This window comes from Rhinatrema bivittatum, chromosome 3 (assembly GCF_901001135.1).
Source record: "Rhinatrema bivittatum chromosome 3, aRhiBiv1.1, whole genome shotgun sequence".
In the NCBI taxonomy this organism is placed as follows: Eukaryota; Metazoa; Chordata; class Amphibia; order Gymnophiona; family Rhinatrematidae; genus Rhinatrema; species Rhinatrema bivittatum.
Genome location: NC_042617.1, coordinates 24,018,093 through 24,042,302, shown reverse-complemented (window position 1 = coordinate 24,042,302; position 24,210 = coordinate 24,018,093). Strand labels below are relative to the sequence as shown.

The following is a 24,210-nucleotide window of genomic DNA, read 5'->3' as shown; positions in this document are numbered from 1 at the left end:
AATTTCTTATGTTCTTAAAAACTTCCACACTTTTGCATTCGTGTCCATTGCCATCAGGTCCACAAAGGGAAGACCTCACCTGTCATCTCAAGACGTTTTTGATCGAATAGTCAAGGACCATTTCCCTGGATCAAGCACATCGACTGAAGAAATCCACCTGAACATTTTCCACTCTTGCAATGCGTGAGGCTGAAATCTTCAGATTCTCTTCTGTCCAAAGAAATCAGTAAATCTAGTTCCTCAGGCACCTGAGGACTCTTTGTCCCTCCTTGAGTCACATATGCTACTGCCGCGGCATTATCTGACATTACCCTGATGGCCTGATTTCAAAAGATGGATACAAAACTCTGCAGAGCCAGTCAAATCACCCTGGACTCCAGATGATTGGACTATGTTGCCTCCTTCAGCAATCACTGACCCTGAGCAACCTGACACCTATGACAGGCTCCCCAGCCCAAAATGATGGTATCTGTCGTCAATATTACCCAGGCTGGAGGCTCGAGGTCCACACCAGATAAATTCCTGGGCTCCAACCACAAATGCAAGCTGATTTGGACCTTCTCCAGCACTGACTTCTTCCAGTAATCCTGAGATTGTAGATCCCACCCACAAGGCTCTACGAAGTGACCACATGTGCGCTCTCACCCACAGAACCCAACAGCTGCAGATAATGTCAAACTGTCAATAACCTGTTTGTAAGCAAGCCCTGCACCTGCAGCTTGGAGACTCGATCTGTCAGGCATATTTAACAGTCTCATGTTGAACAGAGCCCCTAGGTACTCTAGCTCTTGCAAGAATAGCAGAAAGCTCTAAGAAATTCACCACACAATCTAGGCTCTGCAGCATCTCAACCCCTCTCCTGGTGGCCAAAACACTTTCCTATTCTAACTTTGCCCTTATGAGCCATGCTGCAGCCACCACTACCACAATCTTTGAGGTTTGTGGAGCCATAGATAACCCGAAAGGCAGAGCCTGAAATTGAAAATGACAACACCACAAATAATAGGTATTTCTGGTGACATTCTTGAATAAGGATATGAAGATATGCCTCTGTGAGGTTCAATGACATTAGGAATTCTCCCTGCCATACCATCATTATGACCAACTTCAAAGTCTCCATCTGAAAATAAGACCTTGAGAAATCTCATGACCCACATCAGATCCAGGATGCGTCAAACCATAGTACTTTTCTTGGAACAATGAAATATATGGAATAACAGCCATGTCCTCAGTAGGACCTCGGAACCACTGCCCAAAGATGGAGAAAAGATCTAGCATCAGCCCTATTGCCTTCTTTTGAGAGGAGCGATAGGGGGATACGATAAAAGCATCTGTAATTGGCAAAAGAGAACTCCAAGGTGTACCCTTCCCAGATAATATCCAAAAACCATTAAATCAGTCGTAATGTGGAACCAATTTCAATAAAAATAGGATAAGCAATCGTCTCTCTCTTGAATTGGACGCTAGGTCCCCCTGGACTCATTGGTAATTATGGGAGGTGCTCCACAGCTCCAGAGGCACTTCCTCGCTTGGTTGGACAAAAGTACTGAAATCTGCCAGAGGACTAATAAAGCTGCGATGCAGAAGTTCCACCTGCTTTGAAGTGACATGAATCGCGGAATCTAGCTCAGAACTAAGACAAACAGCCCTTAGTCCTAGGCCTGTCCTCTGGATGCCATGAAATCCCCCTAGGCCTTTGACCATCTCCAAATTCTCTCCAAACAACCATTAAAGGAAATCTTAGATTTAGAAATTGAATCCATTGGTTAGTTTCACTGCCACAGCAACCAGCATACAGCTACAATGTATACCATACATCTTGCTGTAGTATGCAGAGTCAAAAGAAGCATCTGCCAAATACACTGCACCTGGTTCCAATTGGAAATCAGTCTCCGCATCACTAGAGCTTAAAACTCCTCCTGCGCCTGCCAAGCAAGCCAAGAGAGATCTGGTCATGAAATCCATACATGCCACAATCTGCAGTGCCATTCTTGCCATTTCAAAAGCCTCTTTAAGCAGAGAATCTTCCTATCCAGTGCATCCTGGAACTAATCTATCATTCCCTGCGCCCCCCTCCCCCCCATCCCTTCTCCAATTTTTTCCCCACCCACCCCCCGGATCCCCAGCCCAGCCCCCTCCCACCCACCTTCCTACACCCTCCCTTTTCTACTTGACGCAATGTCACGTCTTTATACCACTATGTCTCCCTGCATTTTCCCTACCCATACGAAAATTCCCTCATTAATTTAATATTCCACATTGTATGCTTCCTCCCTATCAGACTAAGTTTATCTTGCCATGATGTCTTATCCTCCCAATCCTTCAACATGCAATAGATACTCCCCAGCCGAGACCTAGCTTCAAACTACTAGCTTTCATTTCCTATCCTCATTAATAAGCTCCTGTTCACATTGCATCCTCCCCCTGTCCAACGACCTCCATGTAGGCCCACCCCGCATAATCTAATCCCATCCTGCTCCCCCCCCCCCCCCCCCCCGTTATATTGCTATTCTGGTAAAATTCCACAATGTTATTATATTCCTGCTATAAATGTTATCATGCGATATAATGCTACTAGGTTATCATGTCACCATGTTATAATGTTACAATGTTATAATGTATCAATAAGAAATCTTAGTCTTATTATTCCACTAGCTATAATGTAAACCGTTGTGATATACACCAATGAATGTCGGTATATAAAAATAAATAAATATTTATCGTCATGCCTGCCATTATATCCCACAATGTGTCCATAGTTACCAGCGCAGGACGGGTTAGCATGCCTGATAACTGGCAACTGGGCAAGAGATCTCTCCCTCCAATTACTGGGCTTGCCTGAGACAATTTTTCTTCCCCTTCTAAACTTAGAGGGGTAGCCAAATTGTCATTTTTTTCATCTAGACTTTCTTTGCGGGATTGATAATTTCCCGCAATTAGACCAGAATCTCAGTTCTCATTCACAGTTTAGTCAGGAAGGCTTTCCCTCATCCTTTGAACTGGTGGTAGCCCGATGTTAGGGCTTAAGGAAGCCTCCTCTGCCAACACAGGAGGTCCTCCCCCCTGACCTCCTGGTACATCAGGATATTCCTGCAAGCATTCCCAGAGAGCTAAGATCTAGAAGGAAATACAATCCCTGTCCTTTTGTTCTAATGTATTTATCCCTATGCCTTATTTATCCAAGATTATAAATTGCCTTATTCATATGTTTATAGTTAGCCTAGTTAGTTTGTTTTTCTTATTTACTTAGACCAATTTTCTGTTTTTTGTTCCAAGATTTGTTCCTTGTAAACTGCCACCCGGCAGTAGTTATTACTGTTAACTGTGAACCGGAGTGATATGTATTGTATACAGGAACTCCGGTATATAAAAACCATAAAGAAATAAATAAATAAATAAATATTCAGCACCTTTATTTTGCAGTATAGGTGAGATCATAAAGTTAGTAATTTCTTGTTGTGAAAAAGAAGGGGTAAGGGAGGGGCAGGAAAAACCCTAACCCTGCCCTTACGGGAAGGGAAGATGGATAGGTTACATGAGAAAAGTCAGCAGGAATTTCATATAACTCAAAAACAAATTAAAGAATCCAATGATAGGATTAAATATCTTGAAAACCAGGAGAGGAAAGCCTTAGAATTTACTGCAGCAGTAGTAAAAGATAGAGAAGCAATGTTTAGAAGAATAGAAATGCTTGAAAATAATACCAAACGTTTCAACCTAAGATTTTTAAATTTTCCTAGAATAATGAGGGGGGGGGGGAGGAAAACCCCTCATTACTTTTAAAAAATTTATGGTTGAAACCTTTGTTTTACTTTGGAGCAATCTCCAACTGTTAACAATTGTTATTTCCTCCCCAAATCTAGGAATGAAAATGTAAGATCAGATATGTTTCGGGGGGGGGGGGGGGGGGGAGATCTCTCCAATTTTTTGGAGGACTCCTCAGCAAATGTGATAAATTGGGGAACAATGCTAGTAACTTTCTATTCTATTGCTGACAAATAATATAATGAAAAGATATTTTAATAAATATCCAATTACCTTTTCAGAGAAACCTGTAAACCTTAGGGAAATGGATCTTTTCCTGTTCCTGAGAGGCCAAAAGATACAAAGCACATCCGTCCTTGAAATCTACTCCAGATCAATCAAGTCATGCACTGAGTTATGCAGAGGGAGGGACCTAGAAGGCTTAAGGCCGATTAAAACGGGATCTTCTTTGGAAACCACAGGCTACTTTGATTTGTTCTCTGCTAAACCCAAGGTGCTCATCTGAGAAATCACAAATGGCAGTTTGTCCATATGAAAGCCCATGGTAGAGTTATCCTCTTCCTCTGGAGGGTATTGCCTTTCCAAGCCCTCCTGTGCTCCGGGCTCCTGAAATATATGAAACCCTCCAGAGAGTTCTCAGATACCAAGAGGGATTCCTCACATATGCCCCTCCCCGCTTCCCAGCCTTGGCCTTCTTAGCTGCCAGAAGAGAGGGAGGCAACAAAACCTGGAGCAGACCGATGGACTGAACTGTGTCTCAAAGTAAAAACTTGCCTCATGCACTTTAAAAATTCCCAGAACATAGCAGCCCACAAAGCCTCCATCGGAGAAAGCCCTGCAGGAATCCCTGTAGCTGCTGAAAATGCTTCTACAGAGTATTGCTGCACAGAGGGATCAAGAACAGGGAGTCTGCATTTGTTTCTAACACTTGCAAGTCTAAAATGGCCACCTTAGGGCTACTGTCTGCCACAGGAAACAAAGGTCCAGAAGTTCCTTCTGCATCACTTACCCCTAGGGGGGGGGGGGGGGGGGGGGGGGGAGGAGGAATAGTTATCTCTGTGCCCTGCCTCTACCTCAGAACAGCCGTGGCACAGCTTGGCCATGCCTCCCGGAAATGGTTTTCTGACATTTCACCGGCTGCACAAATTCAACTTTTGAGCTGTGCAACGTCTTCCCTCTTGTGGTAAACCAGCACTGCCGTAGCGAGCACGACCAGCAGAGTAGCAAGACAGCCCCACCCCCCCCAAACACAAAATTCATCCACCCTGTCCATGAATCTTCCTGCCCCAGACTGCCCCTTCCCGGACTCTCTCACTGTAGGGAAAGGGCCCAGACATCCTGCTTCCAATGCATACTAAGGTGCCTTGCTTCTCTTTTGTTTTTTTACTTTATTATCCCTTAGCTCCAGCTCAGCAGCCTTAGGTAGAAATAGAAGCAGGCAAGAAGGGATAGAGCAGAGGCTTAAACCAGGGGAGTAGAAAAAAAAAGGGAGAAGAGAATGGAGAGAAAGGGAACCAAGACCCTCACCAATTGGTAGCCCTCTGCTCCCACTGCCATGCTCTGCTGAGCGAGGGCACCAACACTTTCACCTCAGGAGTTGAAACAGAAGCCACAGATTTAACCTGGAGCAGTGCTCAACTGAGGAAAGGAGACAACTTTCACCTCAGGAGCTGCTCAGCCGAAAAGGTTTCCTTTTCACCCAGCCTACCTGGCCTGCAGTAACACCACATAATGCTCGACTACATCTGCCGGAGACAGAGGATAACATGGATGCCTATAAGCGATTGTGTCAGTGCACCTGTTTTTCTCTGTCTCCATCTGCTGGTCGAAGGGCAACTCATATGTCTGGATTGGCCAGACTGGATAGAGAGCAAGTGACTGCTGAGACATTGTCCAACTGACCTTACTTTTACTAAGGGAAGGAACTCTACCAAGACTAACCTGTTTATGGACCAGAGGCACAGATTCACTAGATCACAACAGCGAAACCACAAGCAACTGCACTCACATACTCCAAATCTATTACTTTCAACAAATTTGAGGGCATGGCCCACCATTTCAAGCTCTCTCTTACCAGGAGTAGTATGAGCAGATGCATTTCATATTTCTAAGATTTTGGGGACCAACAGGGCAGCAAGCACAACTGTAGGGAATGCATGTGAGCCCTGACCCATGGAACTAAATCCAAGGTGGCCACAGTAGGCCCCAAAAGTTAACATTTTGAGACCAAAATGGTCACATTTAAGAACATGCCAAACTGGGTCAGACCAAGGGTCCATCAAGCCCAGCATCCTGTTTCCAACAGTGGCCAATCCAGGTCATAAGAACCTGGCAAGTACCCAAAAACTAAGTCTATTCCATGTTACCATTGCTAGTAATAGCAGTGGCTATTTTCTAAGTCAACTTAATTAATAGCAAGTAATTGACATCTCCTCCAAGAACTTATCCAATCCTTTTTTAAACACAGCTATACTAACTGCACTAACCACATCTTCTGGCAACAGATTCCAGAGTTTAATTGTGCGTTGAGTAAAAAAACTCTCTCCAATTAGTTTTAAATGTGTCACATGCTAACTTCATGGAGTGCCCCCTAGTCTATTATCCGAAAGAGTAAAAAACCGATTCACATCTACCCATTCTAGACCTCTCATGATTTTAAACACCTCTATCATATCCCCCCTCAGCCGTCTCTTCTCCAAGCTGAAAAGTCCTAACCGCTTTAGTCTTTCCTCATAGGGGAGCTGTTCCATTCCCCTTATCATTTTGGTAGCCCTTCTCTGTACCTTCTCCATCGCAATTATATCTTTTTTGAGATGTGGTGACCAGAATTGTACACAGTATTCAAGGTGCGGTCTCACCATGGAGCGATACAGAGGCATTATGACATTTTCTGTTGTATTCACCATTCCCTTTCTAATAATTCCCAACAATCTGTTTGCTTTTTTGACTGCTGCAGCACACTGAACAGACGATTTCAATGTGTTATCTACTATGATGCCTAGATCTCTTTCTTGGGTGGTAGCTCCTAATATGGAACCCAACATTGTGTAACTATAGCATGGGTTATTTTTCCTTGTATGCATCACCCTGCACTTATCCACATTAAATTTCATCTGCCATTTTGATGCCCAATTTTCCAGCCTCACAAGGTCTTCCTGCAATTTATCACAATCTACTTGTGATTTAACTACTCTGAACAATTTTGTATCATCTGCAAATTTTATTACCTCACTTGTCATATTTCTTTCCAGATCATTTATAAATATTGAAAAGTAAGGGTCCCAATACAGATCCCTGAGGCACTCCACTGCCTACTCCCTTCCACTGAGAAAATTGTCCATTTAATTCTACTCTGTTTCCTGTCTTTTAGCCAGTTTGTAATCCATGAAAGGACATAGCCACCTATCCCATGACGTTTTAGTTTTCCTAGAAGCCTCTCATGAGGAACTTTGTCAAACGCCTTCTGAAAATCCAAGTACACTACATCTACAGGTTCAACTTTATCCACATGTTTATTAACTCCTTCAAAAACGAAAAGTAGATTTGTGAGGCAAGACTTGCCTTGGGTAATGCCATGCTGACTTTATTCCATTAAACCATGTCTTTCTATATGTTCTGTGATTTTGATGTTTAGAATACTTTCCACTATTTTTCCTGGCACTGAAGTCAGGCTAACCGGTCTGTAGTTTCCGGATCGCCCCTGGAGCCCTTTTTAAAATATGTGCCACTATTGTATCAACCCTTTTTTGGGTTAGGAATACATGTACTATTGCCTGCTCTTTGAATAATTTACCACCCAACCTAGGTATTCAAAGCCCTGGCTAACTGGCAGTGTTTACTTTTTATTATGATCATACCCCCTTTAAAAAAAATGTCCTTCCCCCCCACCCGAATCCATTCTTCCTGTGTGTACTGTATTTACATTTTACATGTATCAGGGTGATGCTTGCATGGGGTTTTAAAAAGGACCAATATTAAATATCGAATTTGTCCCACGATCAACAAATAAGTCATACTAGAAAACATGTATCAGGCTTTTATCGTTATGTATCAAATAGTACTTAACATATTTCCGCTTAATATTTTATATTGTATATATTTTACTTCGGACCTTCATACCACCCTGCGGTTGAACAAGTTCATAATTTTCACTTGTATATTCACTGCTTGGGGTCACCTTTAATAATTGGTCCACTAATCCCTTTTTTTGGGAAAACATGAAAAAAAGTTTTCTTTTTTGAAGAAAAAATACAGAAGATGGTACTTCCCTTTCTTGAAGTGACCAGAGTCTGACATGAAATCACTTTTCGTGCTGCTGCTGCCTCAGGGACTCTTCAGTTTGTTTCAATCACTACTGTCACAGTCTCCGGATACACTGGGCAACAATGAAAGCGTTACTGACCTAAAAAGGTCCTACTCTGTAGTATCTTGATGTGCTGAACACGAATATGACCAGGAAAAGTTTTTATTGGCTCTCGTTTTGAAGATATTTAATATAGTTCACTTTCTATGTTTAGTCATGTAAATTTATCCAGGACTGTAAATAAGCCTTGAATGATGTAATATTGCATAATACCCTCATGCACACATCATCCAGAGTTTATTTATTTATTTGCAGTTTTTATATACCGACATTTGTTTAGTAACCTCACATCGGTTCACAGATAACAAACATTGCAGCTGTGCAAACTAGAACATATGCAACAGTGCTTTACAAAAAACATTTACAATAATCAATAAACTTTACAATAAACTGTTAACGAAAATATGCAACAGTGTTTTACAATAAACTTATTTAACCGGGGGGGGGGGGGGGGGGGGGGGGGGGGAGGAGGGGTAATAGTGGAAACAATGGAAGGGAAAAATCAAATAGTGGTACATATAGTTTATTACATCATCTTCTGATGCAATGCAGTTCTACTGCCATGCTGCTGCTGAGGAAGCTGACGTCAGCAGTGTACTATATGAAGCCCAGTCAGAAAGGGTGAGCATTTGAAATATTCATGCTGGCTGACTACTGCTAGACACTCCGCAGAGATGCTCCCGAACAGGTGTACAAGAGACAAGCAAAGAAATCTAAGACGTAGTCTATGACTTCATTTTTCAAACGGTATTAACCGTAGGTCTCCTACTATTGGCATACAATTCAAGATACAATTATATTATTGCATATTACAAAAAAACTAGAGCCAATTTTGCATTTTCACAGTCACATTCATGTTTAGCACATGGAAATGTATAAGAATTGACTAATTTCATTTCCGTAACATGACTTTTGTGAAAAATTGTTGCCCAGTGATATTTGTTTCATTTCAGTTGAAAGATCCATCATATCCATCGTATCTCTTCTATAAGAAAACTACTTAAATTTCACATTTGATGCAGACACTTGCACAAAAAACAACAAATGCACATCGCGGACAACTAGCGAGAGCTCTTTAACAGAGCTGCTTACCCAACACTACCACCATTTTCTTTCCTTGGCATTTAGGTGCTGTCAGGTTGAAAGCGAGTCTAATTTATGTGTGAGGCTCACAAGTCTCACGTGGCTATTGACATGCTATAATTAACAGGTTGGGGAAAAAAAACACAGATGCCAGATGTCTAATTATTTAAAATGTTATTAATACTTATTTTTATTAATAACATTTTAAATACTTAGACATCTGGCATCTATTTTATTTTTTCAGCCTGACAGTTTTTATAGATCGCCTTCCTTTTTGTTTTTTGGGTCCCATGCTATAATTAACAGACATTGAAATCACATGAACTGAACCCATTTCTATCTCCTTGTTTAAAACCCTTCAGTGTAAATGATAGATCCACAGTTATTCTTGCTGCCTAAGCCACTTCACCCTGTCTCCTCTCCAATGCGGTGGAACTATTTCCAATACTGTCCATCGTACATCTTCAAATGTGTGATTAAACACTTTAAAATGGACTACTAAGGGTTCCTCTATTTTAACCCGTTTTTCATGTTCTGTCAATCTGGTGCGAATTTGACATTTCGTCCTTCCCACATATGTAAAGTGGGAAGCCCTTTACATCTACGAGTGTGCATGGAGCCAGCACTTGAAGTGCTGGAAAAGATATATAGATGACGTCTTCATCATTTGGGTCGGTCCACACTCTGCACTGTTAGAATTTCATTCCTGGTTGAACAATTTAGACACATGCTTCAAGTTTACCATTAATTTCCATTACCAACAGGCAGCGTACCTTGATATTCTGATCTCTAGGCATGATCACTCCCTTCAAAAACCAGTATTTTCCACAAAATGAATGAACACAATAATTTGTTACGATATGATTGTTTTTAAAATTAACTGGATGAAAGCTATCTCCCCATATGCCAGGTCCTGAGACTAAGGAGACTATGTACGGATTGGGCAGATTATAAAATTCAAGCCAACACATGGCGGGAAAGGTTTCTGCAACGAGGATATCCGTGTCCTGCGTTAAATCAGCATATCGTCAAGCCCTATATGCCAACAGAGAACATTTATTTTTGCAAAAAACCAGTGGAGGGGGAAATCCAACCCGCAAACACCTTGGTGATGAGACATACATTAGCATCTGCCTCAATCAGCCGAGCCATTCGGAAACATTGGGCTATTCTTCAAGAAATTCACCCTTGTTTTAAAGAATCAATTAGGATTGCCTTTTCTAGAGGCTCAAATAAAGATAGTGTGGTTCACGCTAGCTGTGACAATCCTCCGGTCGAGACTGTTAAAACATGTTCAAAATGTGTTTTCTGCCCATTAAGATCAGCACAACTATCAAAACACCGTCGCGTCAGATAATCACATTGCCAAGTGAATTCAATTGTCATACAACTTTTGTAATTTACGCAATATTTTGCCCGTGCCACCTTACATATGTGGGAATGACGAAATGTCAAATTCGCACCAGATTGACAGAACATAAAAGTTGTCTGAAAACAGGTAAAATAAGAGGAACCCTTAGTAGTCCATTTTAAAGTGTTTAATCACACATTTGAAGATGTACGATGGACAGTATTGGAAATAGTTCCACCGCATTGGAGAGGAGACAGGGTGAAGAGACTTAGGCAGCAAGAATAACTGGATCTATCAATTATAATCAGTTACACTGAAGGGTTTAAACAAGGAGATAGAATGGGTCCAGTTCATGTGATTTCCATGTCTGTTAATTATAGCATGTCAATAGCTACGTGAGACTTGTGAGCCTCACACATAAATTAGACTCGCTTTCAACCTGACAGCACCTAAACACCAAGGAAAGAAAATGGTGGTAGCGTCAGGTAAGCAGCTCTGTTAGAGAGCTCTCGCTGGTTGTCCGCGATGTGCATGCGTCTGCATCAAATGTGAAATTAAAGTAATTTTCTTATAGAAGAGAATCGATGGATGATGGACCTTCCAGCTGAAATGAAACAAATATCCGGAGACTGTGACAGTAGTGATTCAAACTAAAAAGAGTCCCTGAGGCAGCAGCACACGAAACGTGATTTCATGTCAGACTATGGTCACATCAAGAAAGGGACCTACCATCTTCTGTAATTTTTTTTTTTATCAAAAGAAAAATTTGTCATGTTTCCCCCCCCCCCCCAAAAAAAAGGGGGGGGGATTAGTGGACCAATTATTAAATGCGACTCCAAGCAGCGAATATACAAGTGAAAATTATGAACTTGTTCAACCTCGGGGTGGTATGAAGGTCCGAAGTAAAATATATAAAAATATATACAATATAAAATATTAAGCGGAAACATAAGTTAAGTACTACTTGATACATAAAAAAGATAAAAGCCTGATACAACGTGTTTTCTAGTTTTATAAAGGACCCCACCCCCAACATCTTTAGACTCATGGTAAGTGATTCCATTGGAACAGCTTTCAGAAACTCATCACTGGTCTCTTCAAGCATGCACAAAATCAGAACAAAAATAGGGAACCTTAATGACTGTTTTGCTGAGTGATTTATCACATTTTATTTTGCTAGTACTGTACTACAAGATCTGCTCCCAACAAGCTTCACCCCTACCACGTCTATGGAATTTAGAGTTACTTGGGGCTCCCTGCCAATATCCAAATATGGTAGGAAATTAAGTGGCATGCACATTAAGCCAGTTAGTTTCTTTTGCTTTCTAGCCCGGTGCTGAAATTGTCTCCCAATTCCCTTCATTCAAGATTAGTAAGAACATCTAGCCAACTGATGTTATAGAATACTAGTAGTAAAAGCCTGTCCAAGAATGAGGAAGTACTATGACGTGAAGAAAATGTGTAATTGTGTGATAGTAGAACCCCCCCCCCCCCATCCCCTTATCGACCCCACTCTCCCTCATTCACTTCCTGCCATCACCCTAAAAATTCACTGATCCTGATCCCCCCCCATGAAGCCCTTACTCACCCAGGTTTACTCCCCCACCCCAGTTTACTTTCTCCCCATCCCCAATTCGCTCCCCCAGTTTTCCACATTCACTTTCTCTCCCCACCCGTGGTTTTCCATCACCCACAAGCCCCTGTTACCCTGGTTTACTCTCCCCCCAAACCCTTCACTTACCCCAGTTCACTCCCCTCCACCTATTGGCCAACCTTGAAGCGTCTCTGGCACAGCCTCCCTCCTCCCCTATGGCCCAAGCATTGTGCTTTGAAGCACATAATTCAAAGCATGCCATTCAGTTCAGGCTCCAGGATGGGCACTGTTCACTGCTACCAATGTCTTCCTAGCCAGGCAGGGAGAGGGTAAGTGTGCCATCCACCGCCACAACTTCCCTTCCAGAACAGGCTCAAGTTCCATATAGAGAAGGGGGCAGTATTCAGTTCACATACTGGCAATGCAGGCACAGGGCAACCTTCCTCTATTATTGTTAGAAGTAGCTGCACAAAGTATTTTCAAAATCAATTAAGATGCTATGATCTCTTATTCACTTAGCACCAAAAGCTACTTCTTTAAAATTTTAATTTTACTAATAAATTTAGTGATGGCAAAAAAAGACACTAGACTGCCAATACTGGAAATCAAAATACTCCTCTCTTCATTCATCTGGCAAATACAGCACAACCAGTGACAATTCAAGTTCCCCCACAAAGCCCTGCCAATATACCCCAACCTTACCACAGGTTGTAAATAACAAAAGTAGCAGCTTATGCCGTGAGAATTCAGTGTTCTCCCAAAAGCATTAAGCAAATGGGAACAATATGCTTTTTGTCTTAGATCTTTCCCTAGTGATTTTGAATGAGAACATAACTCTAGAGAGAAAACATCCAAACTTTCCTTTAAATGCCATCTTATAAATTAAGTTTGCAAAACTGTGCCATTTGCTGTTCATATAAAAAAGTGAGTCAAAAGGTTTTTTTGCACTTACATATCAAGACACACACAATTTAACTTTATTTCACAGAAAGAAAAAGACTGAAGAACTAAAAATGGTTTAACACAGACATGTAATTATTATTCCAATTAAGATCACTATTCTAAAATTGTATTGCCCAGGGATCTTTACTACAATTCCAGCAGTGATTCAAAGTATTCCTAATTTACATCCAATTTACAAAAACTGATCTGTCTTCACTAGCTAGAACTAGCCTTTGAATGGAATTTCCAAACAAAAATTCTGAAAATGTTATTTAAAATTTAGACAAGTGTACCTGAAAAAACACAAAATGTCTGTCTTTTGTAGAAATGAAGAACAGGCTGTAAATTATACCTCTTTAATGGATTAACTCAAATCTGTGACTAGCTTATGCTCCCTTCAGACAACCACAATATTTTTGTCTTTTATAATCCATAATTGAGTTTGCCTCTGTTAAAAAATAACTAAGCAATCTTCAGAAATGTTTTGATTTACATACACATACCAGTATGGATCATAAGGACACAATCAGTTGGTTACATAAAACATTCAATAAAAAATCATTTAATGCATGCTATAAACCTATTGCACACAAACATGAAGAGGAAAAAATGAAAATAAAATCTGATTGCATCTCAAAATTATAGTACATATCAATCTACCAAAATATCCAAGTTAGCAGATGCGTACCAATTAAATATTTATTTATAAAACATTTGATAACTTTTTGCCAAGAATGACCTCAAACATCCAAAACAACTCAAAATGGAAGATGAATTAAAACAAACTTTCAGACTAGCATATTTAAAGGAGTAACTCAGTAAGTTTAAAAAACTCCAAGATTGAGAAATAAAAAGCAGCTCTTTAAGAACACCTACTGTAACTGCATAATGGGCAAGTTACCTTTTTAGCTGTCTGTGGTAAGATAACATACAAGCATAATGCTTAATCATTTATCATTGCTAAACTTAAATATATTCCCTGATGGGGATGCCATACTAAGTCCTCAGGCACAGCAAACAAGTCTAGTTTTCAAAGAAATAAAGTTTAACAAAATAGTTAAGAGATATTTTATTGGACTAATATTTCTGACCAGATTTTGGGAGCTATACTTAGTTCAGGCAAAAAAGAACCAGAAAGGCAACCATTTACTTATATACCAGGGTAACATCTTTTGCATTACCGGTTTATTTTGCTTTTACCAGATGAAAGGAATTAAAATATTTTGACTAGTTTTCAGTTAGCCCAATGAAAAGATATTACCTACAATTCTTTTATTGACCTATTTTTCTACATATCCATCACTAATGAAATCCATAAAATCTTACTATGAACATATGATTTGTTGCACTAAATGCAACAAAAAGCTACTCATTGTTCATTTTGTCACAATACTCTCAAAGCCATTGTGTATCCAATAGTTTTACAGCTATATCATACCAACATAAATTTCCCATGTTTGTTTTAGAAAGGAGAATCATTCACCCAAAAAAATGTAAAGTGCAAGATACTGTATAAAAATTTCAACTTCCAATTACACAGTCATTAAATACAGAAACAAAAATAAAGATTATAGCTTATACAATTTTTTCGATGATTATTTTCCAATTTGTTAAACATGGAAGTCATGAGTTTTCCCTCAGTCATATACAGTAACTTGCTCCTTGGACATCCATTTATGTATATTACCCACCTTATCATGAACAACTGTTCAAAGTAGGGTACAAAAGAATCATAAAATAAACTAAACCACTGCAGAACTGAACGACTGAAGTTCACTTTACCTTCAGGGAAAAGCAGGATTGAAAATTGACTTACACAGTTTACTCCTACAATAGCAAATTATACTAGTGTACGACAAGGAATAAAAGTATTATAAAGTGCAGAAAAATTAGATTACTGCAGTACTAGGTAAATATTAAGAAAAAATAGCATGATAAAAAGATAACGCATTCAGATTATAGTAAGAAATCGATCTTAGAAAAAAAAAACCCTTGCTGAAATTATAAGACCGCCTCGCCCGTAAAGACTTTGAAATGGATGAAAAGATTAAGGCGGCTGATGTTGGTCACTTTTCACAGGACAGCCATGTTCTTTTCAGGGCCAGCAGAAGGGGAGGAGGAGGGGGATTACAGGAATCACGTCTGCACATCATGCATGACAAAAGATGTGACTCCATCTTCGTATTTTAACCAAGTTTCCGCCATTAGGGGAGGAAGAGGACAACAACAAAAAATAGAGAGAGAGAGAGACAAATAAAAAACGGGCTCATTTATTTAATGGCTGTAACGAGCCCTCCCGTCCACATCAACCCCAATACTGAAAGACTCATGAATCGGGGGGGGGGGGGGGGGGGAGCGCCCGAGGAAGTTTTCCCGTACGGTTGCCCGGCTTTTTCATGGTGCACGATCGCCGGTACACACCCTGCAAAAGGCTTCCCGCCCTGTACATACAGCAGCAGCGCCCCGGAATGTATACGTGCACCATGCACCGAATCCCACGGGAATGGCAATGTTTCCAGCCGGTTACTGCTTCCCCGCCTTGAAAGGAACATTTAAGTACTGCCCGCACCTCGAAGGGCGCCACTCTCCGGAGCCCGGGGAGCGCCGCCGCCTCTCCCTTCGCTCGGGTTCCCCCCCCCCCCCCCCTCCTTCTCCGGCGTCTTCCCTCTCCCCCACGGGAGGAATTTCCCGGCCGCCGCTGCCGCCACAGAAATGGAAAAGGGAGAAGCCGCCTTTTTCCCGGGAGAGAAACCCCCCCCCTCTCTCTCTCTCTCTCTCTCTCCCCCCTCCGACCCATCCGCTCCCACCCCCGCCGCGCGGCCTCACCTTCCAGCAGCCTGGTAATGAGGCTGTCGACATTCAGCTCTCCATCCGCCATTTTGCACTGAAAAAACCCACTAACAAGCTTTATAAAAAAAAAAAATAATAAACCTCCAGCACTGAGGAAAGAAGAGAGGAGGAGGAGCTCCAGCCTCCGACGTCGCCGCAGCCAGCGCGCAACCCCCCCTCTCCTTTCCTCCGCCTCCCCGCTGCCACTCAGCGGCGAACCAAGAATAACCCGCCGCCGCCTCCGCTCGGAGCCGGGCAGGGAAAACCGCCTCCGTCGCGCGCCTGCGCACACCGCTCCGGCCCTCACATAGCTAGAGTACCACAAGCCTACTGCAACCCGCCCTCTCACGCAGCTGCGTTTATAATCTTACTGTAAATCAGCCCAACCCCCCCCCCCCCCGTCATCAAAGAGCTAAAGTCCTGCTCCAGCCTCACACAACTACAACAACAATCCCGCTCGAACCTCACTCCTGCCAGGGATATAATAATCTTACCCTAACTCCCCCCCCCCCTCCTCCTCCGCAGATCTATGGTATAATCCCGCTCAAATTTCACGGCTCATAGAGCTAAAATAATCCTTGTCTACCCCCCTCCCCCCCCCCCCAACGCACACAAACACTTCTGCTAAAACCTCGCTCCTCATAGAGCTATAAACCCAGACTAAATCCCGCACCCATACAGAAATAGAATCCCACTAAAACCTTGCTCCTTATAGAGCTATAATAATCCTAGTCCAAACCCCCCCCCCCCCACAGAGAAATGGTACAATCCCACTAAAACCTCACACTTCATAGGGTTCGAATAATCCTAGTCTAAACCCTTCCCCCACGGAGAAATGATAGTATCCTGCTCAAATCTCACTCCTCATAGAGCTATAATAATCGTAGTCTAACCTCCCCTCCCCTAACACACACAGAGCAAACAGTACAATTCTGCATTCCTTGACCGAGCGGAGTTGAGTTGTACATAAAGGTTCTGTAAACGTTGTGTATTGCTATTGCTTTCTCCTTTCATGAAAAATTCAGTAAAGAAATTAAAAAAAAACCAAAAACCTGGGGCTTGATAAAACTATAATCTAGACTAAATCCCCCCACCCACAGAGAAATAGTACAATCCCAATAAAAGTTTGCTCCCCAAAGAGCTATAATAATCCTAGCTAAGACCCTTCCCCCACAGAGAAATAGTACAATCCTGCTAAAATGTCACTCCTCTAATAATGTATTCCAACCTCTTTCCCAGACACAAAGCAACAGTACAATTCCACTAAAAACTCACTCCTTATACATCTATAATCCAGATTAAACCCTCCTCCCCACAGGGAAATAGTACAATCCTGCTAAAATGTCACTCCTCTAATAATGTATTCCAACCTCCTTCCCAGACACAAAGCAACAGTACAATTCCAATAAAAACTCACTCCTTGTACATCTATAATCCAGATTAAACCCTCCTCCCCACAGGGAAATAGTACAATCCCTCTAAAACTTCACTTCTCATAGAACTACCAGACTAAACCCTCCTTCCCGCAGAGAAATAGTACAATCCTGCTAAAACGTCACTCCTATAATAATCACAGTCCAGCCTCCTTCCCATACACAACACAACACTACTATCCCACTAAAGGCTCACTCCTCATACAGCTATAATCCAGACTAAACCCTCCTCCCCCACAGAGAAATAGTACAATACTTCTAAAACCTCATTCCTCACAGAGCTATAGTAATCCTAGTCTAAATATCCCCCAAGAAAGCAACAGTACAATCCCACTCAAACTTTATATCTCATAGAGCTATAATAAACCCAGTCCAACCCCCTCCTCATCATTGAGCTACAGTACACTCCAGTTCAATTCAGACCCTGTTTGTTGCATTGGAAGACCAGAGTTGGCTACCCCTGTTAACCTAATAACAAGGTGAATGACAGCAGATAAAGACCAAAATACTCCATCCAGTCTTCCCAGCAATTTTTTATTTATGTACAGTGTAAAATTTATTAAAATATATGAATCACCAAATGTACTAAACTCTAGGCAATTTACAATTAAAAAAAAACATAAACATTTAGACATAGCATACACTACAAATAAAAATTTAAAAAGCACATTAACTCAATAACTGCTGTTCATACCAGCTAGAATATTAGCAACTAGAACACGTGATCATGTGAAGGCCAAATTGAACAAGTAGTTCTTCAGTTCTGCCTTGAATTATTTTAGTGTTCATCTCTTGTCACAGCTGGTTGGGTAGTGAATTCCAGAGCTGTGGCGCTGCAACAGAGAATGTTCTCTCTCTGGTCTCTTGAAACCGGGCCAGTTTATGAGAGGGTACCTCCAACAATCCTGTATACTGTGATCGCAGATTACGAGTAAGCGTGTAAATCTTAAAAAGAGCATTTGCCCATGGAAAAGAATTAATCTGAAGTAGGTGGTGTATCATAACAGAAATTTTATACTTTATATGCCACTGAGTCAGAAGCCAGTGCAAATTGTAAAGTACAGATGAAATATGCACTTGAATGTGCATACCAGAGATAAGTGTGGCAGGACACTCCAGTCCGCCACTATAAACCTTTAATTCCATTCCTTGAGATTTAACACCTTGTGAGCTATCTATTAGAGATGTGATTTGGCCGAACTTTTTGGTTCGGTCTTCGTTATCGGCCATCCACAGGAAATTTCGTTTTTCCGTGGTTCGGGCCGATTTTATTTCATCTTCCCCCCTGAAACAAAGCCCAAAATCTGGGGGGGGGGGGTAGACAGGGGGTTGTAAAAAAAACCCCAAAAAACCCCACCCCTAACCCTTCAAATTTAATTAATTGCAACCCCCCACCCTCCTGACCCCCCAAGACTTGCCCGACCGACCCTCCAAGACTTACCGAAAGTCCCTAGTGGTCCAGTGGGGGTCCCGGGAGCGATCTCCCGCTCTCGGGCCATCGGCTGCCAGTAATCAAAATGGCGCCGATGGCCCTTTGCCCTTACCGTGTGACAGGGGCTATCGGTGTCATTGGCCGGCCTCTGTCACATAGTAGGAGCAGTGGACTGCCGGCGCCATCTTAAAAAATGGTGTGGGCCATCCATTGCTCCTACCATGTGACAGGGGCCAACCAATTTTCCCAATGCTCTGTACATACAGGTAGATGTTGTGATACTTGGCCTCATCACTTGGGGGACCCTTCCAAGTAGTACCCATGTCCAGCATAGGTTAAAATGCTCAGGACCTTCCTGGATACACATAACAGTTACAACACATTACACATACACCTTCCTCTATCACCTTCATCTTCATTTTCATTTGCACCTTTGCCTTCTCTGTTCTGCCAGGGGAAGAACCAGTTACCAATTGATTTCTTACTTGTTCCCCAGAGGGGAAAACCATACCCAGTGGGTCGTCACCCACACTCCTTAGACTCTCACCATTCCACTGCTATGTATCCTGGAGGAGTACTTAACCACTTTACACTTTCTTCTAAATACACTTTATCACTTGATCTCCAGGGGGAAGATCTCTCCAACTTCTCCTTCATCTTCTCCTCAGATGCTTACACATGGCCTGTTAAAGGAAAACCAGTAATTGCAAAGGAAACCAGGATATAGGAGCACTTCCAATAGAGATCAGCTACAAAGAAAACAAGTTAGAAGGTATAATACAGACTTTACTGGTAATAGTTATAAATTTGATTATGCAATAAATAAATCAAGAATACCACTTTTATATAATTTTTTCTGAACATTTTATAGATTTTTATGAAGCATTTTTAATTTTTTTTTCTAACACTAACAATTTTCAATATGAAATTTTATTACACAATGATCAAACATAGTATTTCCTTTTCAACTGAAAAATCAAATAATTAATACCCTTCCTTTCAGAGAAATCAGAATGTCCATAATAATGGGAGGTTCTTCAGATCTTCTTGGCCTCTGGTCCAGGCCAGGTCATCCTGTTGATGGAAGAGTCCTCACTAGGAAATCAAAGTCCACTCTCTCAAAGAGGAAAAGCTTACTGTTCTTTATCTTTGTCAACTTGAGCTTCAGCAAGCTAACCAGAATAATCTGTAACAAAGTACAAACAGACAACATGCAGGGAAACTGAGTCCCTTCTGAAGTGTCAGGATATCTGTATGTGCTTTGACTGCCCCATAGATGTAGAACTGGTGGACTGTTCATCAGAACACTTTCCTCGTCCTCTTCCCAGGCGAGGAGCCACAGCGACAGTTAGGCATCCCGGTAGAGTCTTTACTGGTGTTGCTGGCCGCACAGCCTCCACCTGGCTGCACCTGCCACTGCAGGACTGTTGCAACCGTCCCTTTCCGATGGCTTCACTCCGCCTACCTCTCTTTGCTTGCTTCTCCTCATGCTGCGGATGGACACCTGGCTACCGCGGCGTCTGCCTGCCGTCCTCTCTGGCGTCCCCGGACCGGCTTAGGCGCTGCCTCCCGCCATGCTCCGCTTGTACCATAGGGCGCGCGCGCCGCGCAGCCCTTCTTCTTATTTCCTACTTGGCGCGAAGCTCCGGGGCATTCCTTCGTGATGACGTCATGCTGCCCGGATATTTAAAGTCTATAATGTTTGCTAGTCTTTGAGTTAGCAAGGGTAAACCTATGGGAATCCTACGGATGGGATTCGCTCTCCGTACCCAGCTACTCTGCCTCTCCAATCTCTATTGGGCTCTCTTATGCTAACGGGGTACCCGCTCCTCGGGGGCCTCACTTGCTTTCCAGGTTGCTATCAGGAAACCGGTACTCGCTCCTCAAAGGCCCATGTTCCCTGACTCACTGCCTGCTCCTACCTTCTCTTCTGCCTGGAAGGATTCACTAATCTTCAACACCAGTGAATATTACCATCTTCACCTCAGAGCTGTTCCCTGGAACCAGACACTCGCTCCTCAAGGGTTTGCCTCCGTTCCAGCCCCAGTGCCATCTCCGTGGAACCACTGTGTAAGTACATCTCCTACAAGCCTCTCAGCTCTCAGGATTCAGATACTCGCTCCTCAAGGTTCTGCTCTCCCTACCCTGGGGATCTCCATACTGGGGTCTTGTATATTCTCCACTGTACTCATTCTCTCAGTTCTTTCCACTACAGCACTGCTACCGGAGGAGTCGCTGTTCCAGCGCCTGAGGGATACCAGCCCTGCCAGGCTATTCCAGCTGCTCACTACTGCCACCTCTGGTGGCTTCCTTACACAGTATAATAAAAGATCAAACTCTGCCTTTGTGTGTCCTGAGCTAAGCCTGACCTGTGGCCCCTCACGGGACTTCCCCCCATGGGTGTGGTCAGCTGCTACAGTGTCCAAGGGGCCACCCAAACCTCACAGTTTACAACAAGGACAGATGAGTTCCTTCAGCGAAGGCAATTTCGCAGTGGGTTTTTCAACTCCTCCAGAGCTGCCACTGCTTTCTCCTGACCCCCACGGGTGAGACCTGCTCATCATGATAATGAATGTCCATCCTCTGGGAAGCATTAGTGGCTGGGGTCCTTCTCTTCACCCCACAGTAATGCCGGGACCCATGCCAATATTGTTGAACAATGGCCTGTTGCAGTTATAGCAGTGGGTATTTACAGGCTCTGGTCGTTAACAAGCGTGGCAGTCTGCACACTCAACAGCTAACACTGCTCCCATTCTCGCAAAGTGCATCCTAAGCCCCGCCCAATATTGTATGGGTTGTGCTATTTCTGTTAATCCAACTACATGGTTCATATCACAGACGTGAACCATAGTCTCACTTACCCATAAGAACATAAGAATGTAAGATATGCTGTACTGCGTCAGACCAAGAGTACATTAAGCCCAGTATCCTGTCTCCAACAGCAGCCAATCCAAGTCACAAGTACCTGGCAAGCACCCAAATATTAAACAGATCCCATGCTACTAATGCCAGCAACAAGCAGTGGCTATTCTCTATTGATTAATAGCATTTATGGACTTCTTCTCCAGGAACATCCAAACCTTTTATAAACCCAGCTACACTAACTGCCTTATCCACATCCTCTGGGCAACGAATTCCAGAGCTCAGCTGTGCACTAAGTAAAAAAGAATTTTCTTCAATTTGTTATAAATGTGTTACTTGCTGACATCATGAAGTGCCCCCTAGTCTTTGCATTATCTGAAAGAGGAAATAACCATTTCACATTTACCCATTCAAGACCGCTCATGATTTAGACCTCTATCATATCCCCCCTCAGCCTTCTCTTCTCCAAGCTGAACAGCTCTTATCTCTTTAGCCTTTCCTCATAGGGGAGCCATTCCATTCCCTTTATCATTTTGGTTGCCCTTCTCTGTACTTTATCCATCACAACTATATCTTTTTTGAGATGCGGCAACCAGAATTGTACACAGAACTCAAGGTGCGGTCTCACCATGGAGCGATACAGAGGCATTATGACATTTTCCGTTTTATTCACCATTCCCTTCCTAATAATTCCTAACATTCTGTTTGCTTTTCTGACCACTCTAGCAATCTGAGCTGACGATTTCAATGTAATATCAACAGATCTCTTTCCTGGATGGTAACTCCTAATATGGAACCTAACATCGTGTAACTACAGCAATAGTCATTTTTCCCTATATGCATCACCTTGCACTTGTCCACATTATATTTCATCTGCCATATGGACACCTAATCATCCAGTCTCGCAAGGTCCTACTGCAATTTATCACAATCCACTTGTGACTTAACTACTCTGAATAATTTTCAGTCATCTGCAAACTTGATCACCTCACTCGTCGTACCCCTTTCTAGATCATTTATAAATGTTTTAAAAAGCACCGGTCCAAGTACAGAGCCCTGAGGCTCTCCACTGTTTACCTTTTCCACTGTGAAAACAAACCATTTAATTCTACTCGCTCTTTCCTGTCTTATAATCGGTTTGCAGTTCTCAAAAGGACATCTCCTATCCCATGACTTTTTAATTTTCTAAGAAGCCTCTCATGAGCGACTTTGTCAAATGCCTTCTGAAAATCCAAATACACTACATTACTAGTTCGCCTTTATCCACATTTTTATTCACCCCTTCAAAAAATGTAGCAGATTTGTGAGCCAAGACTTCCCATGTGTAATCCATACTGGCTATGTCCCTTTAAATCATGTCTATCTATATGTTCTGTGATTTTATTCGTTATAATAGCTTCCACGAATTTTCCAGGCACTGAAGTCAGGCTCACTGGTCTATATTGTCCCAGATCATTTCTAGAGCCCTTTTTATATATTGGGGTTAGATTGGTCACCTTCCAATCCTCAGATAAATGGATGATTTTAATGATAGATTTGGGGTTTTTAATGTTATGGTTTGTTGTGAACTGCCTTTATCTACTTTGTAAATTTGGTATATGCGGTATATAAATCTGAAATGAAACGAAAGATTACAAATTACTTGTAATAAGTCTAAAATTTCATTTTTTAGTTCTTTCAGAACCAGGCCTGGCGTGACTGGGTGTGTATACCATGCATTTGCATGGCGCGCACATCCGGAGAGGCGTCAAGCCAGCGGCAGCAGGAGAGGGTGTGGGCCACCGGCAGAGTCTAACCAGCCGCCGGCCGAAGAAAGAGAGAGCACCGGCGATGGAAGGAGAGGCCCATGCGAGCACACACGCCCGCACACAGCTTCCACTCCCTCCCCTTCCCACCAAGCAGGAAGATCGGTGGGTCGCAATGGCTTACTAAGGAGGGGGCCGGTCCGCCCCAGGTGATAATATGTGCAGTGTTGCCTGGTGTAATATGTGCAGTGTTGTTAGGGTTGTTTTGCTATGGGAGGTTTACTATATTGTATTTATTTATTTATTTATTTATAATTTTTATATACCGAGGTTCTTATAGAGACTACAAATCACTCCAGTTTACATATAACGATAAACTGCCCAACAGAGATAAGGGGCTTTACATAGAACAGTGGCACATATGGAACAATATAACTGGATGACAATTTAACATAATGATAATAAATAATATAGTATAGTTTAACATTGTAATTAATAAAATTATGTAATATAATCTGTATAATTTAACTATTTAACTTGGATATAGTGACATATTAACCATGCCAGATATAAATAATAAGATAAAACTCCAGTTGCAGAGGAAAATATAAAACTCCAGTTGCAGAGGAAAATATAAATAATAAGATTAATTTTTAGAACTCAAAGATTGTTGTCCAGTTGCAGAGACCTGAAGGTAAGACTTGGTATGGTGACCATAATTAGGGGATACTTCTTATTTGGGAAGACTTTCCGTCTTGGTAGGATTGTGAGTCTGGGAAGGCTTGTTGGAAAAGAAGAGTCTTTAGTCTTT

General features: G+C 42.2%; 1 protein-coding gene across 4 annotated transcripts in view; it reads right to left on the bottom strand.

Annotated features, from left to right (window-relative positions):
- Positions 1–16,228, bottom strand: part of PPP1CB (protein phosphatase 1 catalytic subunit beta) — a 253,961-nt gene extending 237,733 nt beyond the window's left edge. Inside the window, exon 1 of one of the 4 annotated variants that reach the window (XM_029592964.1) lies at positions 15,925–16,228. In XM_029592964.1, the coding sequence (XP_029448824.1) occupies positions 15,925–15,976 (52 nt within the window). In that variant the 5' untranslated portion in view covers positions 15,977–16,228. Of the gene's footprint in view, positions 1–15,519; positions 15,599–15,667; positions 15,692–15,924 lie in introns of those variants that run through there. The other 3 variants (XM_029592966.1, XM_029592963.1, XM_029592965.1) reach the window with 3 other exon arrangements.
- Positions 16,229–24,210: the final 7,982 nt, after the last annotated feature.